Here is a 20,560-nt window from a genome sequence, read left to right as displayed (position 1 = left end):
GTGAATGTTTGTTTAAACTAACTGTCCTTTTGGCACCATAATTTAGAGGAGGACAGCTGCTCAAATATGTGTCCTTCTCAAATGGATTCCTGTGAAATCCTCCCAGATAATCATTCTGAGGAGGGATCCAGAAATAGGTAGGTATGCCCTGCGAAGAAAGGGGGAAAACAACTCACTTGAAAAGCTGGAGATTTGAATGAATCACTCTGAGAAATTATAACCTGTGGGCATACACATACTGTCTGAGTGTGGTGTTTTCAAAATGTGAATACAAAATGGACTTGAAGGAATGTGGAACGGAAATGGAATAGTGTGATGTATGAAGGACTGTGGACATTACAATAGAAGCAGCATATATATTTTAAATGAAACATACCAATCTTTTTACTGCTGCAATTTCTTTTGTTATTTTGCAAGGATTTTCTCTCTCTGTCAGTCTTGTAAATTGCAGCATACAAAAAAACTCTGAGACAATATTGTTGCTTTCACGTTTAATTTGGTCCAATGATCAGTTTAATCTGGGCATTCAGTCTGACACTAAATGCAGACTCTCTCTCTTAACACAATGGAGCTGAGGATGGTGTCAGGAAATTCAAATCAGCCGTCCTCTGGTTCCTCTGTTCCTGGTCTATTTTTGGAGCGTGTGTGTAGGTGTGCTTGTGTGTATGTGTGTGTGTGTGCGTGAGCACGTTTATTACTGCCTCCGTGTGCCCACGCGCACGTGTGTGCCCATCACTGTGGTTTCTGTCAGCCTGGCCCAGTTGACAGTATGTTTCCAGAGAGGAGGGCCAGTGGCCATAGCTTAATGTGATTACTGTCTTTGTGAGTGGGCCAGGCCAGGGGGGGCAGCTGTGGTCCAGTGCCACATGCAGCCTCAGCCCCGACTGAGCCGTGAAGCAGGAGCACACCGTAGGTTTAAATGAGCTGCTGCCTTATGAAATCCAGAGGAATAGTGCATTGCGTGCGTGCTGTTGCGTGCCTGTGTGTTTTCTGTGTGTTTAATGGTCTGATGGCTTCTCTCTCCACAGCCAAGGAGCTTGAAGAGGCCAAAGAGCTGCAGGAAGAGGAGCAGTCTAAGACAGGTCAGCCAAGGCACATCTGGAACAACCATCACCACATTTTTACACCATACACATAGAGGCTAATTACTCCTCAGTACTCCTGCATACCCCATTCTGGATATCTGCTTCTTCCGGTGCAATGTCCAAATGCAGTACTGATGTTTGGGCGGTGAGCACGTTTTTCAGCACAATTGTGTGATACTACTTAATATTGTGTCCTGAATGAATTGTGCTCTGAGTCAAGGCCATGGTGGATACCAGGCACGGGTCTGAACGATTCTCCCTCCAGCGTTAATGTCTTTAAAGTTATTCATTTGACTCCTTCTTTAGTGTGATTGAATTATTTAGCCTCCCTGTGAAAGCCACAGTTAATACTATGTGATTTTAATAAGCTGAGAGATGAAGGAAGGTCTCTGGGCAGAGTGGACAATGGCTCGTTTCCCTAATTCATGTCTCGTGAATGTTTCGAAGAGAACTCTGCAGCCCAGTGGCAGGAGCAACCCATAGTGGCCCCCATAGGTGCAGTACTGGCTACAAAGGAAGACCTCCAAGACCCTCCACCTCAACCCACTATTTTCCCCTGGCTCCTCAACAACCCCCTCACCTTTCTCTTTTCCTTGAAAGACACACCTGTGCGGGCGGTGGTGCACATGCGCACGGTGGTGGGCGTGAGCTGAAGAGGGGCTCAGCGGGCTCATTCTTCTGCCTTCTGATGTACCTCTTTAAAACACTCCAGACAGCAGCTTTATTTTGCCATCTGGCTTCAATTGCGCTGACAAGGGGAGAGGTTCCTGTGTGAGACAAAGGAGCTGAAATGAAGCCCACTTTAATAAATGCAGGATGATGTGGAAGCTGCATTTGTATGTTATCTTAATGAGCTGCCCGGAGGAGAGCGTGCCTCCCTTTTCAAAGCCAGCCTGATTGGAACAATAACTAGTGATAACTAGGAGCCTGGGCTCATCCTGGGCCTTTGGAAAGGGAGGTGTTCCCCTCACCGGCGTTACAGCAGCTAGCTAGCAGGGTACCGCTTTACAAACAAGATGCCTGGCCTGAAATCCTTGATGTGCTTGCAGCTGGAAGAGCCAACAACACCCATTCCCCTCCTCTATTTCCAACATACACATACAGTATACACACATACTCCCCACTCCCCAACCCTCATCTCTTTTTCTGAAATGAGTTTTGTAATCTCAGCGTGATGCGCAGTTTAGAGTTAGCTGCAGTAATCCCAGAGCAGCAAACTGTTTGGAGTGGGCTGCAATCTCTCTCCTTGCCCCACTAGCCCCTGTCTGTCTCTCTGCTCTGCTCTCTCTGCATCCTGGGCTCTGTGGAGTTAGCCTAGGCCCTAAAAACAGGGCACTGGCAGAGTGTGCATCGTCATGACCCAGTTCTTTCATGAGGGAAACAACATCAGAAAGAGCAATTTGAGCACCCTCCGAAAGAGGCAGAGAGAAATGAAAGTGGTCTCCGGTTGTGAGGTGAATTAACCCTCCTACCTGGCTCGCAGAGACAAGGTGCCGTCAAGGTTGAAGACAAGCTAGTGTCATGCTCCATAATCGCTGATACCATGGAGTGAGACCACGTCACCCATCCTCCAAGGCAACAGCTGAAAGATGGATGACAGTCGCTTGAATCGCAGTAGAGCGGCAGGTGCAATAGCTCATCAACCAAAATATCTTGATGATTTTAATACACTGCACAAGAAACGGCTAGGGCAGCTGCCTCAGACTCAGTCACATCACAGTTGGTGTATTCCCATAGCAGTGTTTATAATAGCCTCCACAATTCAGTGGGATTGCTGTTTAATTTCTTCAACCATGACAACCCTGAAAAGTAAAGTTCAACGACCATATTACGAAAGGGAAAAGGCATGACCATGTGATTTCTAGAGAAACTCCCACATCTCTCACGTCATCCCCCTCCCTTTCCTCAGGGAACCAAGATTACACATTGCACATTGTTTTGTGTCCTTTCATGAAATCGTCATATTCCCATGACCATGGATATTAGGAGAACCACAAAGTCATGAAAAATGTCCAGCTGCAATCCTCACTGATCTACTCAGTACTACTGATGAGGAGAAGGTGAGAGGAGTCTAGAGAGCCAGACACACCCTCTCTCCCCAGCCCCAGCCCCATCCTCTCTCCCCAGCCCCATCCTCTCTCTCCAGCGCCAGCCTCTCTCCCCAGCCCCATCCTCTCTCTCCAGCGCCATCCTCTCTCCCCAGCCCCATCCTCTCTCCCCAGCCCCAGCCTCTCTCCCTAGTCCCACCCTCTCTCCCCATCCTCTCTCCCTAGTCCCACCCTCTCTCCCCAGCCCCAGCCCCACCCTCTCTCCCCAGCCCCAGCCTCTCTCCCTAGTCCCAATCTCTCTCCCCAGCCCCACCCTCTCTCCCCAGCCCCAGCCTCTCTCCCTAGTCCCAATCTCTCGCCCCAGCCCCACCCTCTCTCCCCAGCCCCACCCTCTCTCCCCAGCCCCACCCTCTATCCCCAGCCCCACCCTCTCTCCCCAGCCCCACCCTCTCTCCCCAGGCCCAGCCCCACCCTCTCTCCCCAGCCCCACCCTCTCTCCCCAGCCCCAGCCCTACCTCTCTCCCCAGCCCCAGCCTCTCTCCCCAGCCCCACCATCTCTCCCTAGTCCCAGTCTCTCTCCCCAGCCCCAGCCTCTCTCCCCAGCCTAAGTCTCTATCCCCAGCCCCCGCTTCTCTCCACCGACCCAGACCCAGCCTCTCTCCCCAGCGTCAGCCTCTCCCCTGCCTAAGTCTCTATCCCCAGCCCCCGCTTCTCTCCACCGACCCAGACCCAGCCTCTCTCCCCAGCCCCAGCCTCTCTCCCCAGCCTCTCTCCCCAGCCACAGTCAAACCCGACAGGCCTCTCTTTACACAGTCACTGCAGCCAGTGTGGTCTGTGGTGCTCCTCTTGTCATGTGCTGTCCCAGTGTGTCACATATTACTGCTTAAAGATATGTAAATACAGTCGTTATGATTCCTTCATTAGTGGATGTGGGCCACAGAAGAACTTCAGGAGAGCTAATTAACAGACGTCCCTGTGCTCTACGGCTAAGTGTTCCTCTGTATAACTCATGTGCTTCTGCTTGTGTTCCTCACTAGTATAGTACAGTACACTCCTTCCTTAAGAAGGAGTTTACTTCAACACTATCAAACAGCACCCTGAGAATGGACTTTTGGTGTAAAAAGCCAATTGCATCAAAATGAGGACTGTAATATTCAGGCATGTTCATGTTCTGTTCTACTTTCACGCATAATTTGTGGGTGGGACCTTTCTTATAATCAAAACACATGAGAAGACCAGCACCTGACTCTGCTAATTGTGTCCCTACAATGTTGGATATTTCATTGTCTTTTCATATATTACCGTACTACTTGGCCAGATACTGTTAGCTAGTGTGTTGTTAGAAGGTTTCCCTCTCTCCTCTTTGAACTGTTAATGGCGTGTGCTTTGCGTACTGAGCAGGGTTTAGCCTCTTCTCAAGGGTTATCTGTTGGTCCGGGAAGAGAAGGCCAGCAGATCATTGTCACAATATGAGAGAGATAGCGGAGGGATAGCTGCTCCTAAATCATGTGGAATAATGAGCGCTGTCAGACCTAATGAAAGCAGTCAGCAGCATTCTGCATCACAACAACATGGAGGGCCATTGACAGCACGTAGCACTGATCAGAATATTAGATAAAGTAATTGCAAAGAGCTTGCAGGATGTGTCTCTGGGAGAAGAGGTATAATGTACACCCAGGGGCAGGGCTATCCATTAGTCAAGCAGGGTTTAGGGGACAGCAACAAGCATTCCCAGGATGAATTCCTGCACACAAACATCATCTGTCCCCCCCTTCCCTGTCGTGTGACCCGTACCCCTGCAGCCCAGTGAAGCCCCCATGGGGGGAGGCGACGTGTCGTCAATCCATCTCACTCCCCTGATCTGCCTCCCCTTAGTGTTCCAGGGCGCACCACGCATCGGTTCCACATGAGCACTCCGCTGCAGTGGCTAATTAAATAAAGCACTGTGCCCTCTGCTTCCTGTTAGCCTGGGCAAGGTTGGTGCACACACACACAGGAGATGAGAGGAGAGAGGGAGGGACAGGGGGTTGGGGGTTAAAGAGAGAGACAACCGTTAGATTGTAATCCTGCCTCATTCGTTCATTAGGGAGAGTCATGATAAGGTTGGGTAAATACTGTAAACTAATGTGAGCCTCCAGAGTGGTCTGATGTTTTGGACCTATAGCCCCACAAATAGGGCTGTGGAATTCATGAAATGTTGTCAGCCGGTTATTGTCATGCAAAACAATACTGGTCTCACGTTAATTTGACCGCTAATTAACATAAACACGTTTAGCTTCTCCAGGCCTCCATGCATCCAAGCTGCTGATGCGTGCTTTTGGAACATCTAAACTCAGCAAAAAAAAGAAACGTCCCTTTTTCAGGACCCTGCCTTTCAAAGATCATTCGTAAAAATCCAAATAACTTCACAGATCTTCATTGTAAAGAGTTCAAACACTGTTTTAGCATGTTTATTCAATGAACCATAAACAATTAATGAACATGCACCTGTGGAAAGGTCATTAAGACACTGACAGCTTACAAACTGTAGGCAATTAAGGTCACAGTTATGAAAACTTAGGACACTAAAGAGGCCTTTCTACTGACTCTGAAAAACACCAAAAGAAAGATGCCCAGGGCCCCTGCTCATCTGCGTGAACGTGCCTTGGGCATGCTGCAAGGAGGCATGAGGACTGCATATGTGGCCAGGGCAATAAATTGTACGCACTGTGAGACGTCTAATACAGCGCTACATGGTGACAGGACAGACAGCTGATTGTCCTCGCAGTGGCAGACCACGTGTAACAACACCTGCACAGGATTGGTACATCATAACATCACACCTGCGGGACTGAGTTACACCAGGAACGCACAGACTGTCCACAATAGGCTGAGAGAGGCTGGACTGAGGGCTTGTAGACCTGCTGTAAGGCAGGTCCTCACCAGACATCACTGGCAACAATGTTGCCTATGGGCACAAGCCCACCGTCGCTGGACCAGACAGGACTGGCAAAAAGTGCTAGGGTGTGATGGTCGGATTTGCATTTATCGTCAAAGAAATGAGCGTTACACTGGGACCTGTTGGATCGGAGGGTGAGGGCTTGGGCCATTCCCCCCAGAAATGTCCAGGAACTTGCACGTGCCTTGTTGGAAGAGTGAGATAACATCTCACAGCAAGAACTGGCAAATTTGGTGCAGTTGATGAGGAAGAGAGTCACTCGCGGTACTTAATGCAGCTGGTGGCCACACCAGTTACTGACTGTTACTTTTGATTTTGACCCCCCCCCCCCCTTTGTTCAGGGACACATTATTCAATTTCTGTTAGTCACATGTCTGTGGAACTTGTTCAGTTTATGTCTCAGTTGTTGAATCTTGTTATGTTCATACAAATATTTACACACGTTAAGTTTGCTGAAAATAAACACAGTTGACAGTGAGAGGACGTTTCTTTTTTTGCTGAGTTTACATGGAAACATTTTTATGTAATATACACCATCACAATAAATCTATTGTTTATTTTAGGCATGTCTAAAAGAAACATTATGATATGAAGACATTTTATTTCAGAAGAACAGAATATGAGTTGGCCTACTGTATGTTATCCTATCTATGCCATAGGCTTGTTCATTTAGCTACAAGATATGCTTATAAGTCCTGTGCCCTTATTTTATATGATTTTATAGTAAGAATAGTATAATTTAACTTTGCTGAATGAAATAGAAAGGATATTTTTCCCATTCAGGAGCGAGTACACATATGAAGTGGCTCTGTTGGGCGTGAAAGTGATATACTATATTATAGAGTTATTTGGCAACTTTAGTTGTGAATTATACAAACCTTAGAATGTCCTAGAAATCAAAACAAATGTGGGCTGCATGATGCGACTGACTATAGGCTATTGATGTTTGTCAAAGTAGCAAAAGAAATCTTGCGTTATGTTCCTTTCCTCAGGCTTCACATGCTGTTCACTATTCTCAATTTAATCGTGTCTTTACTAATATGTAACATTAGTTTGGATTTAGAAAGGCCCATTATTAATTGGGTAGGAACAGGGACAGAGGGGAAAGACAGGCCATCCACTCTAGTAGTGAATGGAGGTCGCTTTCCTGCTGGTTCGCTTTTTAGGCTACTCTGGTTATTTCACTCCATGCATCAACCACTGTTTGAGGAGCATGCAGCCTCTCGCTGCGCGACATGTGATATTCCACCCAAACTCTGTATGCCATGGGCTCTCCAACCCTGTTACTACAGCTACCCAGTACTCTGTATGCCATGGGCTCTCCAACCCTGTTACTACAGCTACCCAGTACTCTGTATGCCATGGGCTCTCCAACCCTGTTACTACAGCTACCCAGTACTCTGTATGCCATGGGCTCTCCAACCCTGTTACTACAGCTACCCAGTACTCTGTATGCCATGGGCTCTCCAACCCTGTTACTACAGCTACCCAGTACTCTGTATGCCATGGGCTCTCCAACCCTGTTACTACAGCTACCCAGTACTCTGTATGCCATGGGCTCTCCAACCCTGTTACTACAGCTACCCAGTACTCTGTATGCCATGGGCTCTCCAACCCTGTTACTACAGCTACCCAGTACTCTGTATGCCATGGGCTCTCCAACCCTGTTACTACAGCTACCCAGTACTCTGTATGCCATGGGCTCTCCAACCCTGTTACTACAGCTACCCAGTACTCTGTATGCCATGGGCTCTCCAACCCTGTTACTACATCTACCCAGTACTCTGTATGCCATGGGCTTTCCAACCCTGTTACTACATCTACCCAGTACTCTGTATGCCATGGGCTCTCCAACCCTGTTACTACAGCTACCCAGTACTCTGTATGCCATGGGCTCTCCAACCCTGTTACTACATCTACCCAGTACTCTGTATGCCATGGGCTTTCCAACCCTGTTACTACATCTACCCAGTACTCTGTATGCCATGGGCTCTCCAACCCTGTTACTACATCTACCCAGTACTCTGTATGCCATGGGCTCTCCAACCCTGTTACTACATCTACCCAGTACTCTGTATGCCATGGGCTCTCCAACCCTGTTACTACAGCTACCCAGTACTCTGTATGCCATGGGCTCTCCAACCCTGTTACTACAGCTACCCAGTACTCTGTATGCCATGGGCTCTCCAACCCTGTTACTACAGTTACCCAGTACTCTGTATGCCATGGGCTCTCCAACCCTGTTACTACAGCTACCCAGTGCTTCATTTGGGAAACCTAGTGACATCTGATCAGGAACATCGAGAGTAACATGTATTCACACCGAAACCTATTTCATTAAACTGTTGACAGCCCCTCTCTCTGCGTGAAAGTAATGAAAGAGAGAGGAGGTGGAAATGCACGGTGGTGAGATATGCTGTAGCTAAAGGTAATGTGTCAGCCTATTAATTATGAAAATATAAAAAAGGCCCTATTTCTAGGCTATTCAAAATCAAATACAAATTCACTGAAATTGAAGGCTTAGCCGCCCTGCACAATCAATTTACCAACCGCATTGCATAGGCCTATAAGTTCTCTCCTAGACTCATGGATAGAACGTTTGGAGTGTAGCACAAGGTAAACAGTCCATCCAGTGTGCATAATAATGCAGTCCACTCTCAAAGGTGATTTCTAGAAACGACAAATCATTCTTTTCATTTTTTTCTTTTTAGGGGGGTGGTGTTGGGCTCACAGACCAATGCGTATGCATAAACTCGAATATGCATATTGGTGTTTTGAATTAATCATCACCTTACAAAGCGTTGCCCATTTAATTGTGTTAGGCTTTGAAACAACATCCACAATGACCATGTTTTTCATTCAGTTTCAACCTGTTGTTGAACTTCTTTCTTCAAATGTATCAATCACAGTGAGGTGAGTTTTAAAAGCACACACTGTTTGATGATGTGTTTGATGGGATTTTCTATTTCATTTGCATTAATGTCAGAGTGGTTAGAGGGACAATAGAGCCCTGAGTACCAGACCATTAGTGACCTGATGGTCTTTAGTGAGTTGGGTACTACTAATGCATGTCAAGAGTGCATAAAAGGAGATTATTGTGACTCAACGGTCACATGGCTCATGTGTGGCGGTAATACAGTCACCACAACAGCCCTACACGCAGATTACAAAGAAGGTATGAAGGCTGGCTACATACATGTTCACATCTCATGCTACTGGGAACCACTTTCAGCTGCAAATAGCCAACAGTTCTACTGTACAATGTTGTATTGTTCTATGATCCTAATTGTCTTACTGGCATTACGAAGCTCATATTTTCATATGTTGTTCTGTCTTTCAGCCATGACCCCCCTGAAAAGCTAAAGCCAATAGAACACAGGTAAGAATCTCATAATATGACATCATTACACATCCTTCATGTGTGTATGTGCGTGTACGTGTGGGTGCGTTTGTGTGTGTCATGTCATGTTGTCTTCGCATTTCATTTTCAGGAGGCAGTAAGTGCTCTCGAGGCCCCAAGGTCTGCAGAGGCTGTGGGTAACTGCTTCTGTAATGAGCCTCAGGCTGCATTAATTCTGTGAAGGACAATCAGGAATTTGGGAATGTCTTGGGTCATTGGTTGCTATGACAAATGTATTTCTCTGCAATGTCATTAGAAGTGGGTTTTGAATATTCCAGCTCCTTCCTAACCCACCTTAAAGCCCAATTAATGTTAAAGGCCCAGTGCTGTCAAACACATGATTTTTCTCAATTACAGTATGTTATGATTTGATATTGAGATAAAAAAAAACGTCCGCATTAGACCTTTAATCATTGGAGCGATGACTCATTAAGCTGCCAGCCCCAGGTGTGTTTGTGTGTCTCTGTGGGAGACGGGAGTGACACAAGAATACAGGAGGTTAAAAAAAGACAGGCTGGTTGTAAAGTGAGAAGCATCAACTTTCTCTCGTTCTCTCTCTCTCCCAGCCCGACAGACACGTAGGTGTTGATAATAGTCTTCGTCACCTCAACAAGTCACTCTATTTATAATCTGTTTCTTACAGTGTATTTGCTCCCTTTAGTGGATTTGACTATGCCAATCTTTTGCTCACGGTATTTATTTAACATGTAAAAAAAAAAGTGAGCGGAATTTGACTGCATAAATCATTTAGAGGGAGGATGCTTGTCGGCTCAGCCCACCGACCTACAGTACACTACCTTCAGGGTCGAGGAGTAACTGATGATTACATATCATCAGTTACATGTAATCTGATTACATTTTTTTAAAACTCTTGGGGCGGCAGGGTAGCCTAGTGGTTAGAGCTTTGGACTAGTAACCGAAAGGTTGCAAGTTCGAATCCCCGAGCTAACAACGTACAAATCTGTCATTCTGCCCCTGAACAGGTAGTTAACCCACTGTTCCTAGGCCGTCATTGAAAATAAGAATTTGTTCTTAACTGACTTGCCTAGTAATATAAAAGGTTAAAAAATATTTAAAAAAAATATATATATATAAAAAAATCAGATTACAGATACTTTTGAAAAACTAGATAATTATTTATTGGATTCTGTTCAAATCCAGAAAGGATTTTCTCCAAAAAGAAAAAAATCATTATGACACCTTTCTGTTTTATGACATTCAATTCAACATTGAGAAAATACGCAAGTTTAAGTTCTCTGACCACAAGTCAGAGACCAATATGATGCATTTGATGGTGTCACGATCGTTGAAATGAGCAGACCAAGGCGCAGCGTGCATAGAGTTCCACATGTTTATTAAAATGAAACTCACCAACAAAAACAATAAACAGCAAACGAGACGTAATGACTGGAGGGCTCACGGGCACTACACAATAACAAAATCCCACAAACTAAAGGTGGAAAATAGGCTGCCTAAGTATGATCCCCAATCAGAGACAACGATAGACAGCTGCCTCTGATTGGGAACCATACCCGGCCAACAAAGAAATAGAAAAACTAGAATGCCCACCCAAATCACACACCAACCTAACCAGATAGAGAAATAAATAGGCTCTCTAAGGTCAGGGCGTGACAGAAGGATCCTGTTTGCCTTCTTGTAATGGATCTGGGGGAAGTAATCAGATTATACTACTGAGTTTGGGTAATCCAAAATGTACTTTACTGATTTTTTTAAATTTTTAATTTTTTTTAATTTCACCTTTATTTAACCAGGTAGGCTAGTTGAGAACAAGTTCTCATTTGCAACTGCGACCTGGCCAAGATAAAGCATAGCAGTGTGAGCATACAACAAAGAGTTACACATGGAGTAAACAATTAACAAGTCAATAACACAGTAGAAAACAAAGGGGGGGTCTATATACAATGTGTGCAAAAGGCATGAGGAGGTAGGCAAATAATTACAATTTTGCAGATTAACACTGGAGTGATAAATGATCAGATGGTCATGTACAGGTAGAGATATTGGTGTGCAGAAGAGCAGAAAAGTAAATAAATAAAAACAGTATGGGGATGAGGTAGGTGAAAAGGGTGGGCTATTTACCAATAGACTATGTACAGCTGCAGCGATCGGTTAGCTGCTCAGATAGCTGATGTTTGAAGTTGGTGAGGGAGATAAAAGTCTCCAACTTCAGTGATTTTTGCAATTCGTTCCAGTCACAGGCAGCAGAGTACTGGAACGAAAGGCGGCCAAATGAGGTGTTGGCTTTAGGGATGATCAGTGAGATACACCTGCTGGAGCGCGTGCTACGGATGGGTGTTGCCATCGTGACCAGTGAACTGAGATAAGGCGGAGCTTTACCTAGCATGGACTTGTAGATGACCTGGAGCCAGTGGGTCTGGCGACGAATATGTAGCGAGGGCCAGCCGACTAGAGCATACAAGTCGCAGTGGTGGGTGGTATAAGGTGCTTTAGTGACAAAACGGATGGCACTGTGATAGACTGCATCCAGTTTGCTGAGTAGAGTGTTGGAAGCCATTTTGTAGATGACATCGCCGAAGTCGAGGATCGGTAGGATAGTCAGTTTTACTAGGGTAAGCTTGGCGGCGTGAGTGAAGGAGGCTTTGTTGCGAAATAGAAAGCCGACTCTTGATTTGATTTTCGATTGGAGATGTTTGATATGAGTCTGGAAGGAGAGTTTGCAGTCTAGCCAGACACCTAGGTACTTATAGACGTCCACATATTCTAGGTCGGAACCATCCAGGGTGGTGATGCTAGTCGGGCATGCAGGTGCAGGCAGCGACCGGTTGAAAAGCATGCATTTGGTTTTACTAGCGTTTAAGAGCAGTTGGAGGCCACGGAAGGAGTGTTGTATGGCATTGAAGCTTGTTTGGAGGTTAGATAGCACAGTGTCCAAAGACGGGCCGAAAGTATATAGAATGGTGTCGTCTGCGTAGAGGTGGATCAGGGAATCGCCCGCAGCAAGAGCAACATCATTGATATACACAGAGAAAAGAGTCGGCCCGAGAATTGAACCCTGTGGCACCCCCATAGAGACTGCCAGAGGACCGGACAGCATGCCCTCCGATTTGACACACTGAACTCTGTCTGCAAAGTAATTGGTGAACCAGGCAAGGCAGTCATCCGAAAAACCGAGGCTACTGAGTCTGCCGATAAGAATATGGTGATTGACAGAGTCGAAAGCCTTGGCAAGGTCGATGAAGACGGCTGCACAGTACTGTCTTTTATCGATGGCGGTTATGATATCGTTTAGTACCTTGAGTGTGGCTGAGGTGCACCCATGACCGGCTCGGAAACCAGATTGCACAGCGGAGAAGGTACGGTGGGATTCGAGATGGTCAGTGACCTGTTTGTTGACTTGGCTTTCGAAGACCTTAGATAGGCAGGGCAGGATGGATATAGGTCTGTAACAGTTTGGGTCCAGGGTGTCTCCCCCTTTGAAGAGGGGGATGACTGCGGCAGCTTTCCAATCCTTGGGGATCTCAGACGAGATGAAAGAGAGGTTGAACAGGCTGGTAATAGGGGTTGCGACAATGGTGGCAGATAGTTTCAGAAATAGAGGGTCCAGATTGTCAAGCCCAGCTGATTTGTACGGGTCCAGGTTTTGCAGCTCTTTCAGAACATCTGCTATCTGGATTTGGGTAAAGGAGAACCTGGAGAGGCTTGGGCGAGGAGCTGCGGGGGGGGCGGAGCTGTTGGCCGAGGTTGAAGTAGCCAGGCGGAAGGCATGGCCAGCCGTTGAGAAATGCTTATTGAAGTTTTCGATAATCATGGATTTATCAGTGGTGACCGTGTTACCTAGCCTCAGTGCAGTGGGCAGCTGGGAGGAGGTGCTCTTGTTCTCCATGGACTTCACAGTGTTTGGAGTTGGAGCTACAGGATGCAAACTTCTGCCTGAAGAAGCTGGCCTTAGCTTTCCTGACTGACTGCGTGTATTGGTTCCGGACTTCCCTGAACAGTTGCATATCACGGGGACTATTCGATGCTATTGCAGTCCGCCACAGGATGTTTTTGTGCTGGTCGAGGGCAGTCAGGTCTGGGGTGAACCAAGGGCTGTATCTGTTCTTAGTTCTGCATTTTTTGAACGGAGCATGCTTATCTAAAATGGTGAGGAAGTTACTTTTAAAGAATGACCAGGCATCCTCAACTGACGGGATGAGGTCAATGTCCTTCCAGGATACCCGGGCCAGGTCGATTAGAAAGGCCTGCTCACAGAAGTGTTTTAGGGAGCGTTTGACAGTGATGAGGGGTGGTCGTTTGACTGCGGCTCCGTAGCGGATACAGGCAATGAGGCAGTGATCGCTGAGATCCTGGTTGAAGACAGCGGAGGTGTATTTGGAGGGCCAGTTGGTCAGGATGACGTCTATGAGGGTGCCCTTGTTTACAGAGTTAGGGTTGTACCTGGTGGGTTCCTTGATGATTTGTGTGAGATTGAGGGCATCTAGCTTAGATTGTAGGACTGGCGGGGTGTTAAGCATATCCCAGTTTAGGTCACCTAACAGAACAAACTCTGAAGCTAGATGGGGGGCGATCAATTCACAAATGGTGTCCAGGGCACAGCTGGGAGCTGAGGGGGGTCGGTAGCAGGCGGCAACCGTGAGAGACTTATTTCTGGAGAGAGTAATTTTCAAAATTAGTAGTTCGAACTGTTTGGGTATGGACCTGGAAAGTATGACATTACTTTGCAGGCCATCTCTGCAGTAAACTGCAACTCCTCCCCCTTTGGCAGTTCTATCTTGACGGAAGATGTTATAGTTGGGTATGGAAATCTCTGAATTTTTGGTGGCCTTCCTGAGCCAGGATTCAGACACAGCAAGGACATCAGGGTTAGCAGAGTGTGCTAAAGCAGTGAGTAAGACAAACTTAGGGAGGAGGCTTCTGATGTTGACATGCATGAAACCAAGGCTTTTTCGAACACAGAAGTCAACAAATGAGGGTGCCTGGGGACATGCAGGGCCTGGGTTTACCTCCACATCACCCGCGGAACAGAGAAGGAGTAGTATGAGGGTGCGGCTAAAGGCTATCAAAACTGGTCGCCTAGAGCGTTGGGGACAGAGAATAAGAGGAGCAGGTTTCTGGGCATGGTAGAATATATTCAGGGCATAATGCGCAGACAGGGGTATGGTGGGGTGCGGGTACAGCGGAGGTAAGCCCAGGCACTGGGTGATGATGAGAGAGGTTGTATCTCTGGACATTCTGGTAGTAATGGGTGAGGTCACCGCATGTGTGGGAGGTGGGACAAAGGAGTTATCAGGGGTATGAAGAGTGGAACTAGGGGCTCCATTGTGAACTAAAACAATGATAACTAACCTGAACAACAGTATACAAGGCATATTGACATTTGAGAGAGACATACAGCGAGGCATACAGTAATCACAGGTGTTGAATTGGGAAAGCTAGCTAAAACAGTAGGTGAGACAACAGCTAATCAGCTAGCACAACAACAGCAGGTAAAATGGCGTAGACTAGGCAACGGGGCCAACAGATAAAACAAACAAGCAGAATGGAGTACCGTGATTAATGGACAGTCCAGCGTGCATCAGCTATGTAGCCAAGAGATCAGTGTCCAGGGGGCAGCGGTGGATGGGGCAGGGAAGCTGGACTGGCGAGTGTTATCCAGGTAAAAAAAAAAAACTAACAATGACTAAATAGCTTGTAGCTAGTTAGCTGGTTAGCTTCTGGAGGTTCTTGAGTGTGTTCTAAAAATAAATAAAAAATAATAGCGATTCCGTATCACATTGGGTGAGGCAGGTTTCCGGAAGGTATAAACAAATTAAAAGTCAAAAGAGATAGAAAGTAAATATGGGTCCGGTGGGCGTTTGGGACGCGGCGATTCAGGCAGTTAGCAGGCCTGTGCTAACAAGCTAACAGTTTGTAGGCCCGGGCTAGACAAGGTAGCAGTTAGCGGACCGGAGCTGGACAAGCTAGCAGTTAGCAGGCCGAATTAGCAAGCAGGGAGATAGCGAGGGCTAGAGAGTTAGCCTTTGGGGGACGTCGCGATGGGGTGAGTCTGTTTATTCCTCTTCATGCGGTGACATCGATAGACCGGTCGTGGGCCTGGGTATTGTAGCTCAGGAGTATGCTACGGTGGTAGCGCAGGCCGGGCTAGCTTCAAGCTAAGTGGGTGGAAACGCTAGCCAGGGGTAATCATCCGGGGTTGCGGTTTAGCTAGATAGCTAGTTGTGAAGATCCAGCGTATTTGGAAGCTTAGGTTTAGCAAAATGTTTTTAAAGGGATAGCTATGTAAAAAAACGAAAAATAAACGAAAAATAAACGAAATATACAGGGACACGACAGGACGACAGGACGACTTACTGCTATGCCATCTTGGGTGTACCTTTAATTTACCGTTTTGGACAGGTAAATAGTAACTGTAACGGATTATATTTAGAAAGTAACCTACCAAACCCTGCCTGCCATGTAGCCATACACACTCCTCAACAAGCAAGCCACTAAATAGCTAGCTATCTAACTATTGGAGAAATATCTCTGACGTTCAGTCTCTAGTATTCAGCTTGCTATCTGAAGAGGATGTACAGTATGGTTGCCTACCATGCAGCTGTGTAACGACACTGTCTAGAGAGACTTATGGAGTGTCTGGATGGTGTGGTGTGGTGTGTTCCCTCTCCCAGAACAGAACAGCCCAGTGCAGTATACTCTCTGTCTATCTATCTATCTGTATGTCTGCCTGTCTCTCTGTAGTGAGGGTCAGGTGGACCATGCACAGACAGCAGCAGTAATGCAGTGGCAGACTGTGAGGCCTCATCCATCACCCAGTGACTGGAGCCTGGTTTCTGTGGCCCCTGGTCTGCTGCCTGTCTTTAGAGAGGGATGGGCTGGCCCATCTGCTGGCCCATCGGCAGGCCAAGCATTGGGAGGCTGTGTCAGGCTCCACCTCACTCCCCTGGTCCTACCCTTCCTGCCTAGGCCTGGGAGAAAGGACTGCACGGGCCAGGAAGCCCAGGTTGGGAACTGTGTTGTGGCTCTTTTAGGAAAGCTTTACTAGCTGACAGAGGGAGGTTATGAAGGCCAAGCACATTTTTGTCACCACAGCTTTTTCTGTGAAATCTATATTTTCCTCTTTCATTACGACGAGCATGTTTGATATTGCTTGTGGATATTTTTAGAGACGTTTCAGAAGCTTTCCATCAATTTTGACCTGACTAAGATTGAACCTGTCACATTAAAGGAAGCAATGAATGCAGTGTTGGAGCCTCCTCTTTATTTTCCTTCCATCCATAAAATAGCTGGATTTCATAGGGCAGGTTTAGGGGTTCAAGACATGGATCTGTTAATAAGAGGATGGGGTAGTTTCCCTATAATTATATTAATCACATTTGGAGAATAATCACGAGGGCCAGCTGGAGTGAAGGAGCTGACACTACATTTCACCACCACACTTTGTCAACTCACACATATTATGTTACTATGCAAATTATACAGATGTTTCTCTTGCTGTAATAACACAAAGCAAAGTTATTTGGTGTCAAGACAGTGATATCAATATATTTATTGTGTGTCTATATACAGTCACAGTATGTTTTTATTATACAGTGATTGGATCAAGCCATAAAAATATAATTTGCTGAGAGGGTCAACCATGATGATAGAGGGTGGAGGAACTCATTTCCTCTAAATACCCCAAATAAAGTAGAGGCACCAAGAGTCACTGTCTGAGTCCAAAATGGCACCCTGTTTCCTATAGAATCCTATAAGCCCTGCTCAAAAGTAGTGCACTATATAGGGGATAGGGTGCCATTTGAGCCACTGGCTGTGAGGTTATCTGACATTACTACGCCCTGACCTTCACATTCAGTCCTATCACTGTCGCAGGCCAATATCCTGTAAACCATATTCTCCTGCTGAATCACCATTGATCAATTATTTTAATATTTCTGTGGCCATTTTATCGATTACCTCATTTATGCAGAGTGCAGCATATCTTATTAAATAACGTAAGTTCAGTGCATCTGATTATCTTGTTTTAGTGTCATGGGACATTTTGTTTTCATAAAACCTTTAACCTTCTTGATATATCTGTTTATATGTGATTCATTATTATTTTCTATTCTTATGTTTCATACAACAACTGCAGGCCACTGGGTATGGAATTCACTCACCTTGCGTGTCCATACTGTGTTCACATCCAGAGCTGTTGCCATGGTTAATAATTAGCCATAGTGAGTGCTCGCTGAAACATTGAACAAGGGTGAAGCATCTCATGTAATTCCTCACAGAGGACTGTGTGTCCTTGAGGGAAGTGTCATTCATAGTGGAGGACTCTCACCTTGTCTGCTAGTTGGCTTTTACCTGAAAGGCTAATAGACAGCCCGATTGCGTTTGTTATCGGCTATAGCATGGTGAGATATTGTGTCAAATGTACACGTTTACACTGCGTATGATGATCCACGTTAATCAGGAGGACATATTACTCCAAATGAGTCATGTAAAGAGAACCTCAGAAATCCCATTGTACTGGGAGCTGCAGCACACATGCCCTGATATTATATCTGCCAATGGAAAGAGGATGTATTGTCAAGGCCAGACACAAAGAGAATAAAGGAAATCCTGTGTGAATGTGAGAGAGGAGAGGCAGAGAGACAGATATGGCCTAGTCATCCAGAAACAGCCAGTACCACAAATGAATTCCAATGAGAGAGTAGATATTAATACGTCTAGTAGGACAGGCCCTATAGGTACAATTAGCTCTAGATAATGGCCCTCTCCACCCTCTTTTCTACTAGAGCTCTAAAATATTGATTTTAATTTCCCCCTGTATATCCACTTAAACTCTGGACTGTCATTCTAAGAATCTATCTCATTGTTATGTTTTACAGTGTTGGCCGAAGGGCTTATTCTGTCTCTGTCCTGTTTTAGCGAGCAGAGACGACACATCACTTTGAGGAGCCACACTCTTCTCTTTTTTTATAAGAATGAGGAAGAGATAACTAGGAGAAGAAATAAAGTGAGATATAAAAATGGGAAATGGTTCCTAGAGCATTTAAGGTATAGCTGTCGTGCCGTGGCTCGTCGTTGAGAGAGAGAGAGACACCGAGAGCAAGAGAGCTGGTGTGAGGTGAGGAATAAGCGTCGTCTGGCATGTCGGTGGGACCTTTGGGTGCGTCCGGGGAGAGGGCAGGCGGCGATGCGGCTCCTCAGGTCACTGTTGTGTCAGCGCCGCGGCGAGGCTCGTCTGATGTTGATGATGTCAGACAGGACACTTACGCTTGGCTAGAGCTCTCCCGGGAGGTGTTGGCTATGTGCATTATTTAGCTTATTGTCTCAGCCATTTATCAGGATAATGAGTCTGCAACCATATAATACTGTACTGTACAGAAGCACCAGCTACTGGATGATGAGGGAAAGCCAATAAAGAGATGTTCAAAAAAACTGCATGATATTGATATTGGAGGATGGTCTAGGATGGATAGTTGTGCTGCTCAGAATATCACTGACTGCATAGTATTTTGTAGCTTTGCTTGGAGAGGTTTGGATCGAAGCCATATGCATCAGAATAGTGCAGAGAAAAATCAAATATAAGGACCAAAGTTGCTGGGCTTGGCTGCACTTGTTTTTTCGTAGTTTTTTTTACCTTAATAACGATTTTCATGACAAGGAACTCGTAATATCAGTGTGCAGTGGCAGGCAGCGGGAGTGTGGGGACTGAATCACTGATCAATGACAGCTAATGAACACGGCAGGAGTTCTGCTCTGTTTGCCTCTCGGCAGAGAGCCCCGCTCCTCTGAGAGCTATTTTTCTTCTATTTTGCACCCCCCAAAAAAATACAGGAGGCTTCATTGAAACCAACTGCCTCTGGGCTCAATTAACTAGCATAGATTACTCATAATCCAGATGAGAGCCTTGTTATGTAATACACAGCATGGAGACCACCCACCGTCCCTCCACTCTCCCTACAACCCACTGCCTTGGGGCCCCGTGACAGTGCATTGCGGTGGGCTGCGGTATGCATGTAGAGGTACATATATACATCACATATGGAGTGTCTCAGGTGATCTATGGATCCTGAAGGCTGTTTCTCACCCCATCATGGTGACATGGTACTGAGTCGTGTGCAGTCAACACAACACAGAGCTCGGGTGTCACCTGGCTGTCAGCAACACTTAATATACCTGGCTCAGGGTCTTTGGTCGCTGCTGTCCTGATGTCCCTGGCCTGGCATGACTGTCCAACCCCCCTGCATTACATGGATGGAGAGACACTCCTCCAGAGCATTCATCATGTCCTCCATCACCCCCACCGGGGCAGAGGGCCCGGGAGCATGGTGCCTGCACTGTTGTCTCTTCTCTCATTGGCCACATGAGTTGTCCAACTGGGGTTGGGACTTTTATGGAGGCCTCCACTGGCATACAGTACACAGTAGCACACACCTTCAGACTTGTTTACACCTTTTACAAATGTAATCTCAAATATGAGGTGGTATAATTGTGTTGAAACACTGTTCTTTTAAATTGGCTAAATGAATTACATACTGCTAAACTATTGTCAGAAGAGGGAAAGGTGTGTGTTGAGAACATCAAGAGAATTACAGAAGGCAGAAATGTAAATACAGAGTAGTTAGCATACCCAAATGGGAATAGGCACAAATATGCTGGATTTGCAGACGGTAAGGCTGCGTTTACACAAAATACTACACAGTCAGCCCAATCACATCAGATCTTTTCACATCAGATCTTTTTCAGAGCTGATCTGATTGGTCAAAATACCAATTAGTGAAAAAAGATCAGAATGGGGTTGCCTGTGTAAATGCAGCCTAAGATGTCTTTTTAGGTGAGTCAGTGTTATAAATCTCAGGGAGAAAATACATGGCTCCAAATGGAAGGCGTCTGGGCTGAAAGATGCGTATCACTGTGTTGACAAACTGGGCTTAGTGCCTCAATGCTGTAGAACAATATTTCATAATGAGAAACTATTCTAGAACTGAGGACTAACGATTTACAAGAAATCCGGGGCTTAACATTTTTTGCCATTAAAGTCCTCAGAATTCCAGTTCTAGAAGGTTTCAAAAGGATCACCTTCCTCAACCTAGACACTGTGACTGTTTAAATGAAT

General features: G+C 46.1%; 1 protein-coding gene across 1 annotated transcript in view; it reads left to right on the top strand.

Moving 5' to 3' along the window:
- Nucleotides 1-20,560, top strand: part of LOC109895436 (CD276 antigen) — a 92,297-nt gene that overhangs the window by 58,963 nt on the left and 12,774 nt on the right. Inside the window, exons 6-7 of the mRNA XM_020489108.2 lie at nucleotides 1,029-1,082; nucleotides 9,412-9,450. Coding sequence (XP_020344697.2) covers nucleotides 1,029-1,082; nucleotides 9,412-9,434 — 77 coding nt within the window. The 3' untranslated portion in view covers nucleotides 9,435-9,450. The remainder of the gene's footprint in view (nucleotides 1-1,028; nucleotides 1,083-9,411; nucleotides 9,451-20,560) is intronic.

The sequence above is a fragment of the Oncorhynchus kisutch genome, linkage group LG8 (assembly GCF_002021735.2).
Source record: "Oncorhynchus kisutch isolate 150728-3 linkage group LG8, Okis_V2, whole genome shotgun sequence".
Classification (NCBI taxonomy): Eukaryota; Metazoa; Chordata; class Actinopteri; order Salmoniformes; family Salmonidae; genus Oncorhynchus; species Oncorhynchus kisutch.
Note: the sequence above shows the minus strand (reverse complement) of the source record. Positions and strands in the feature narration are given on the sequence as shown.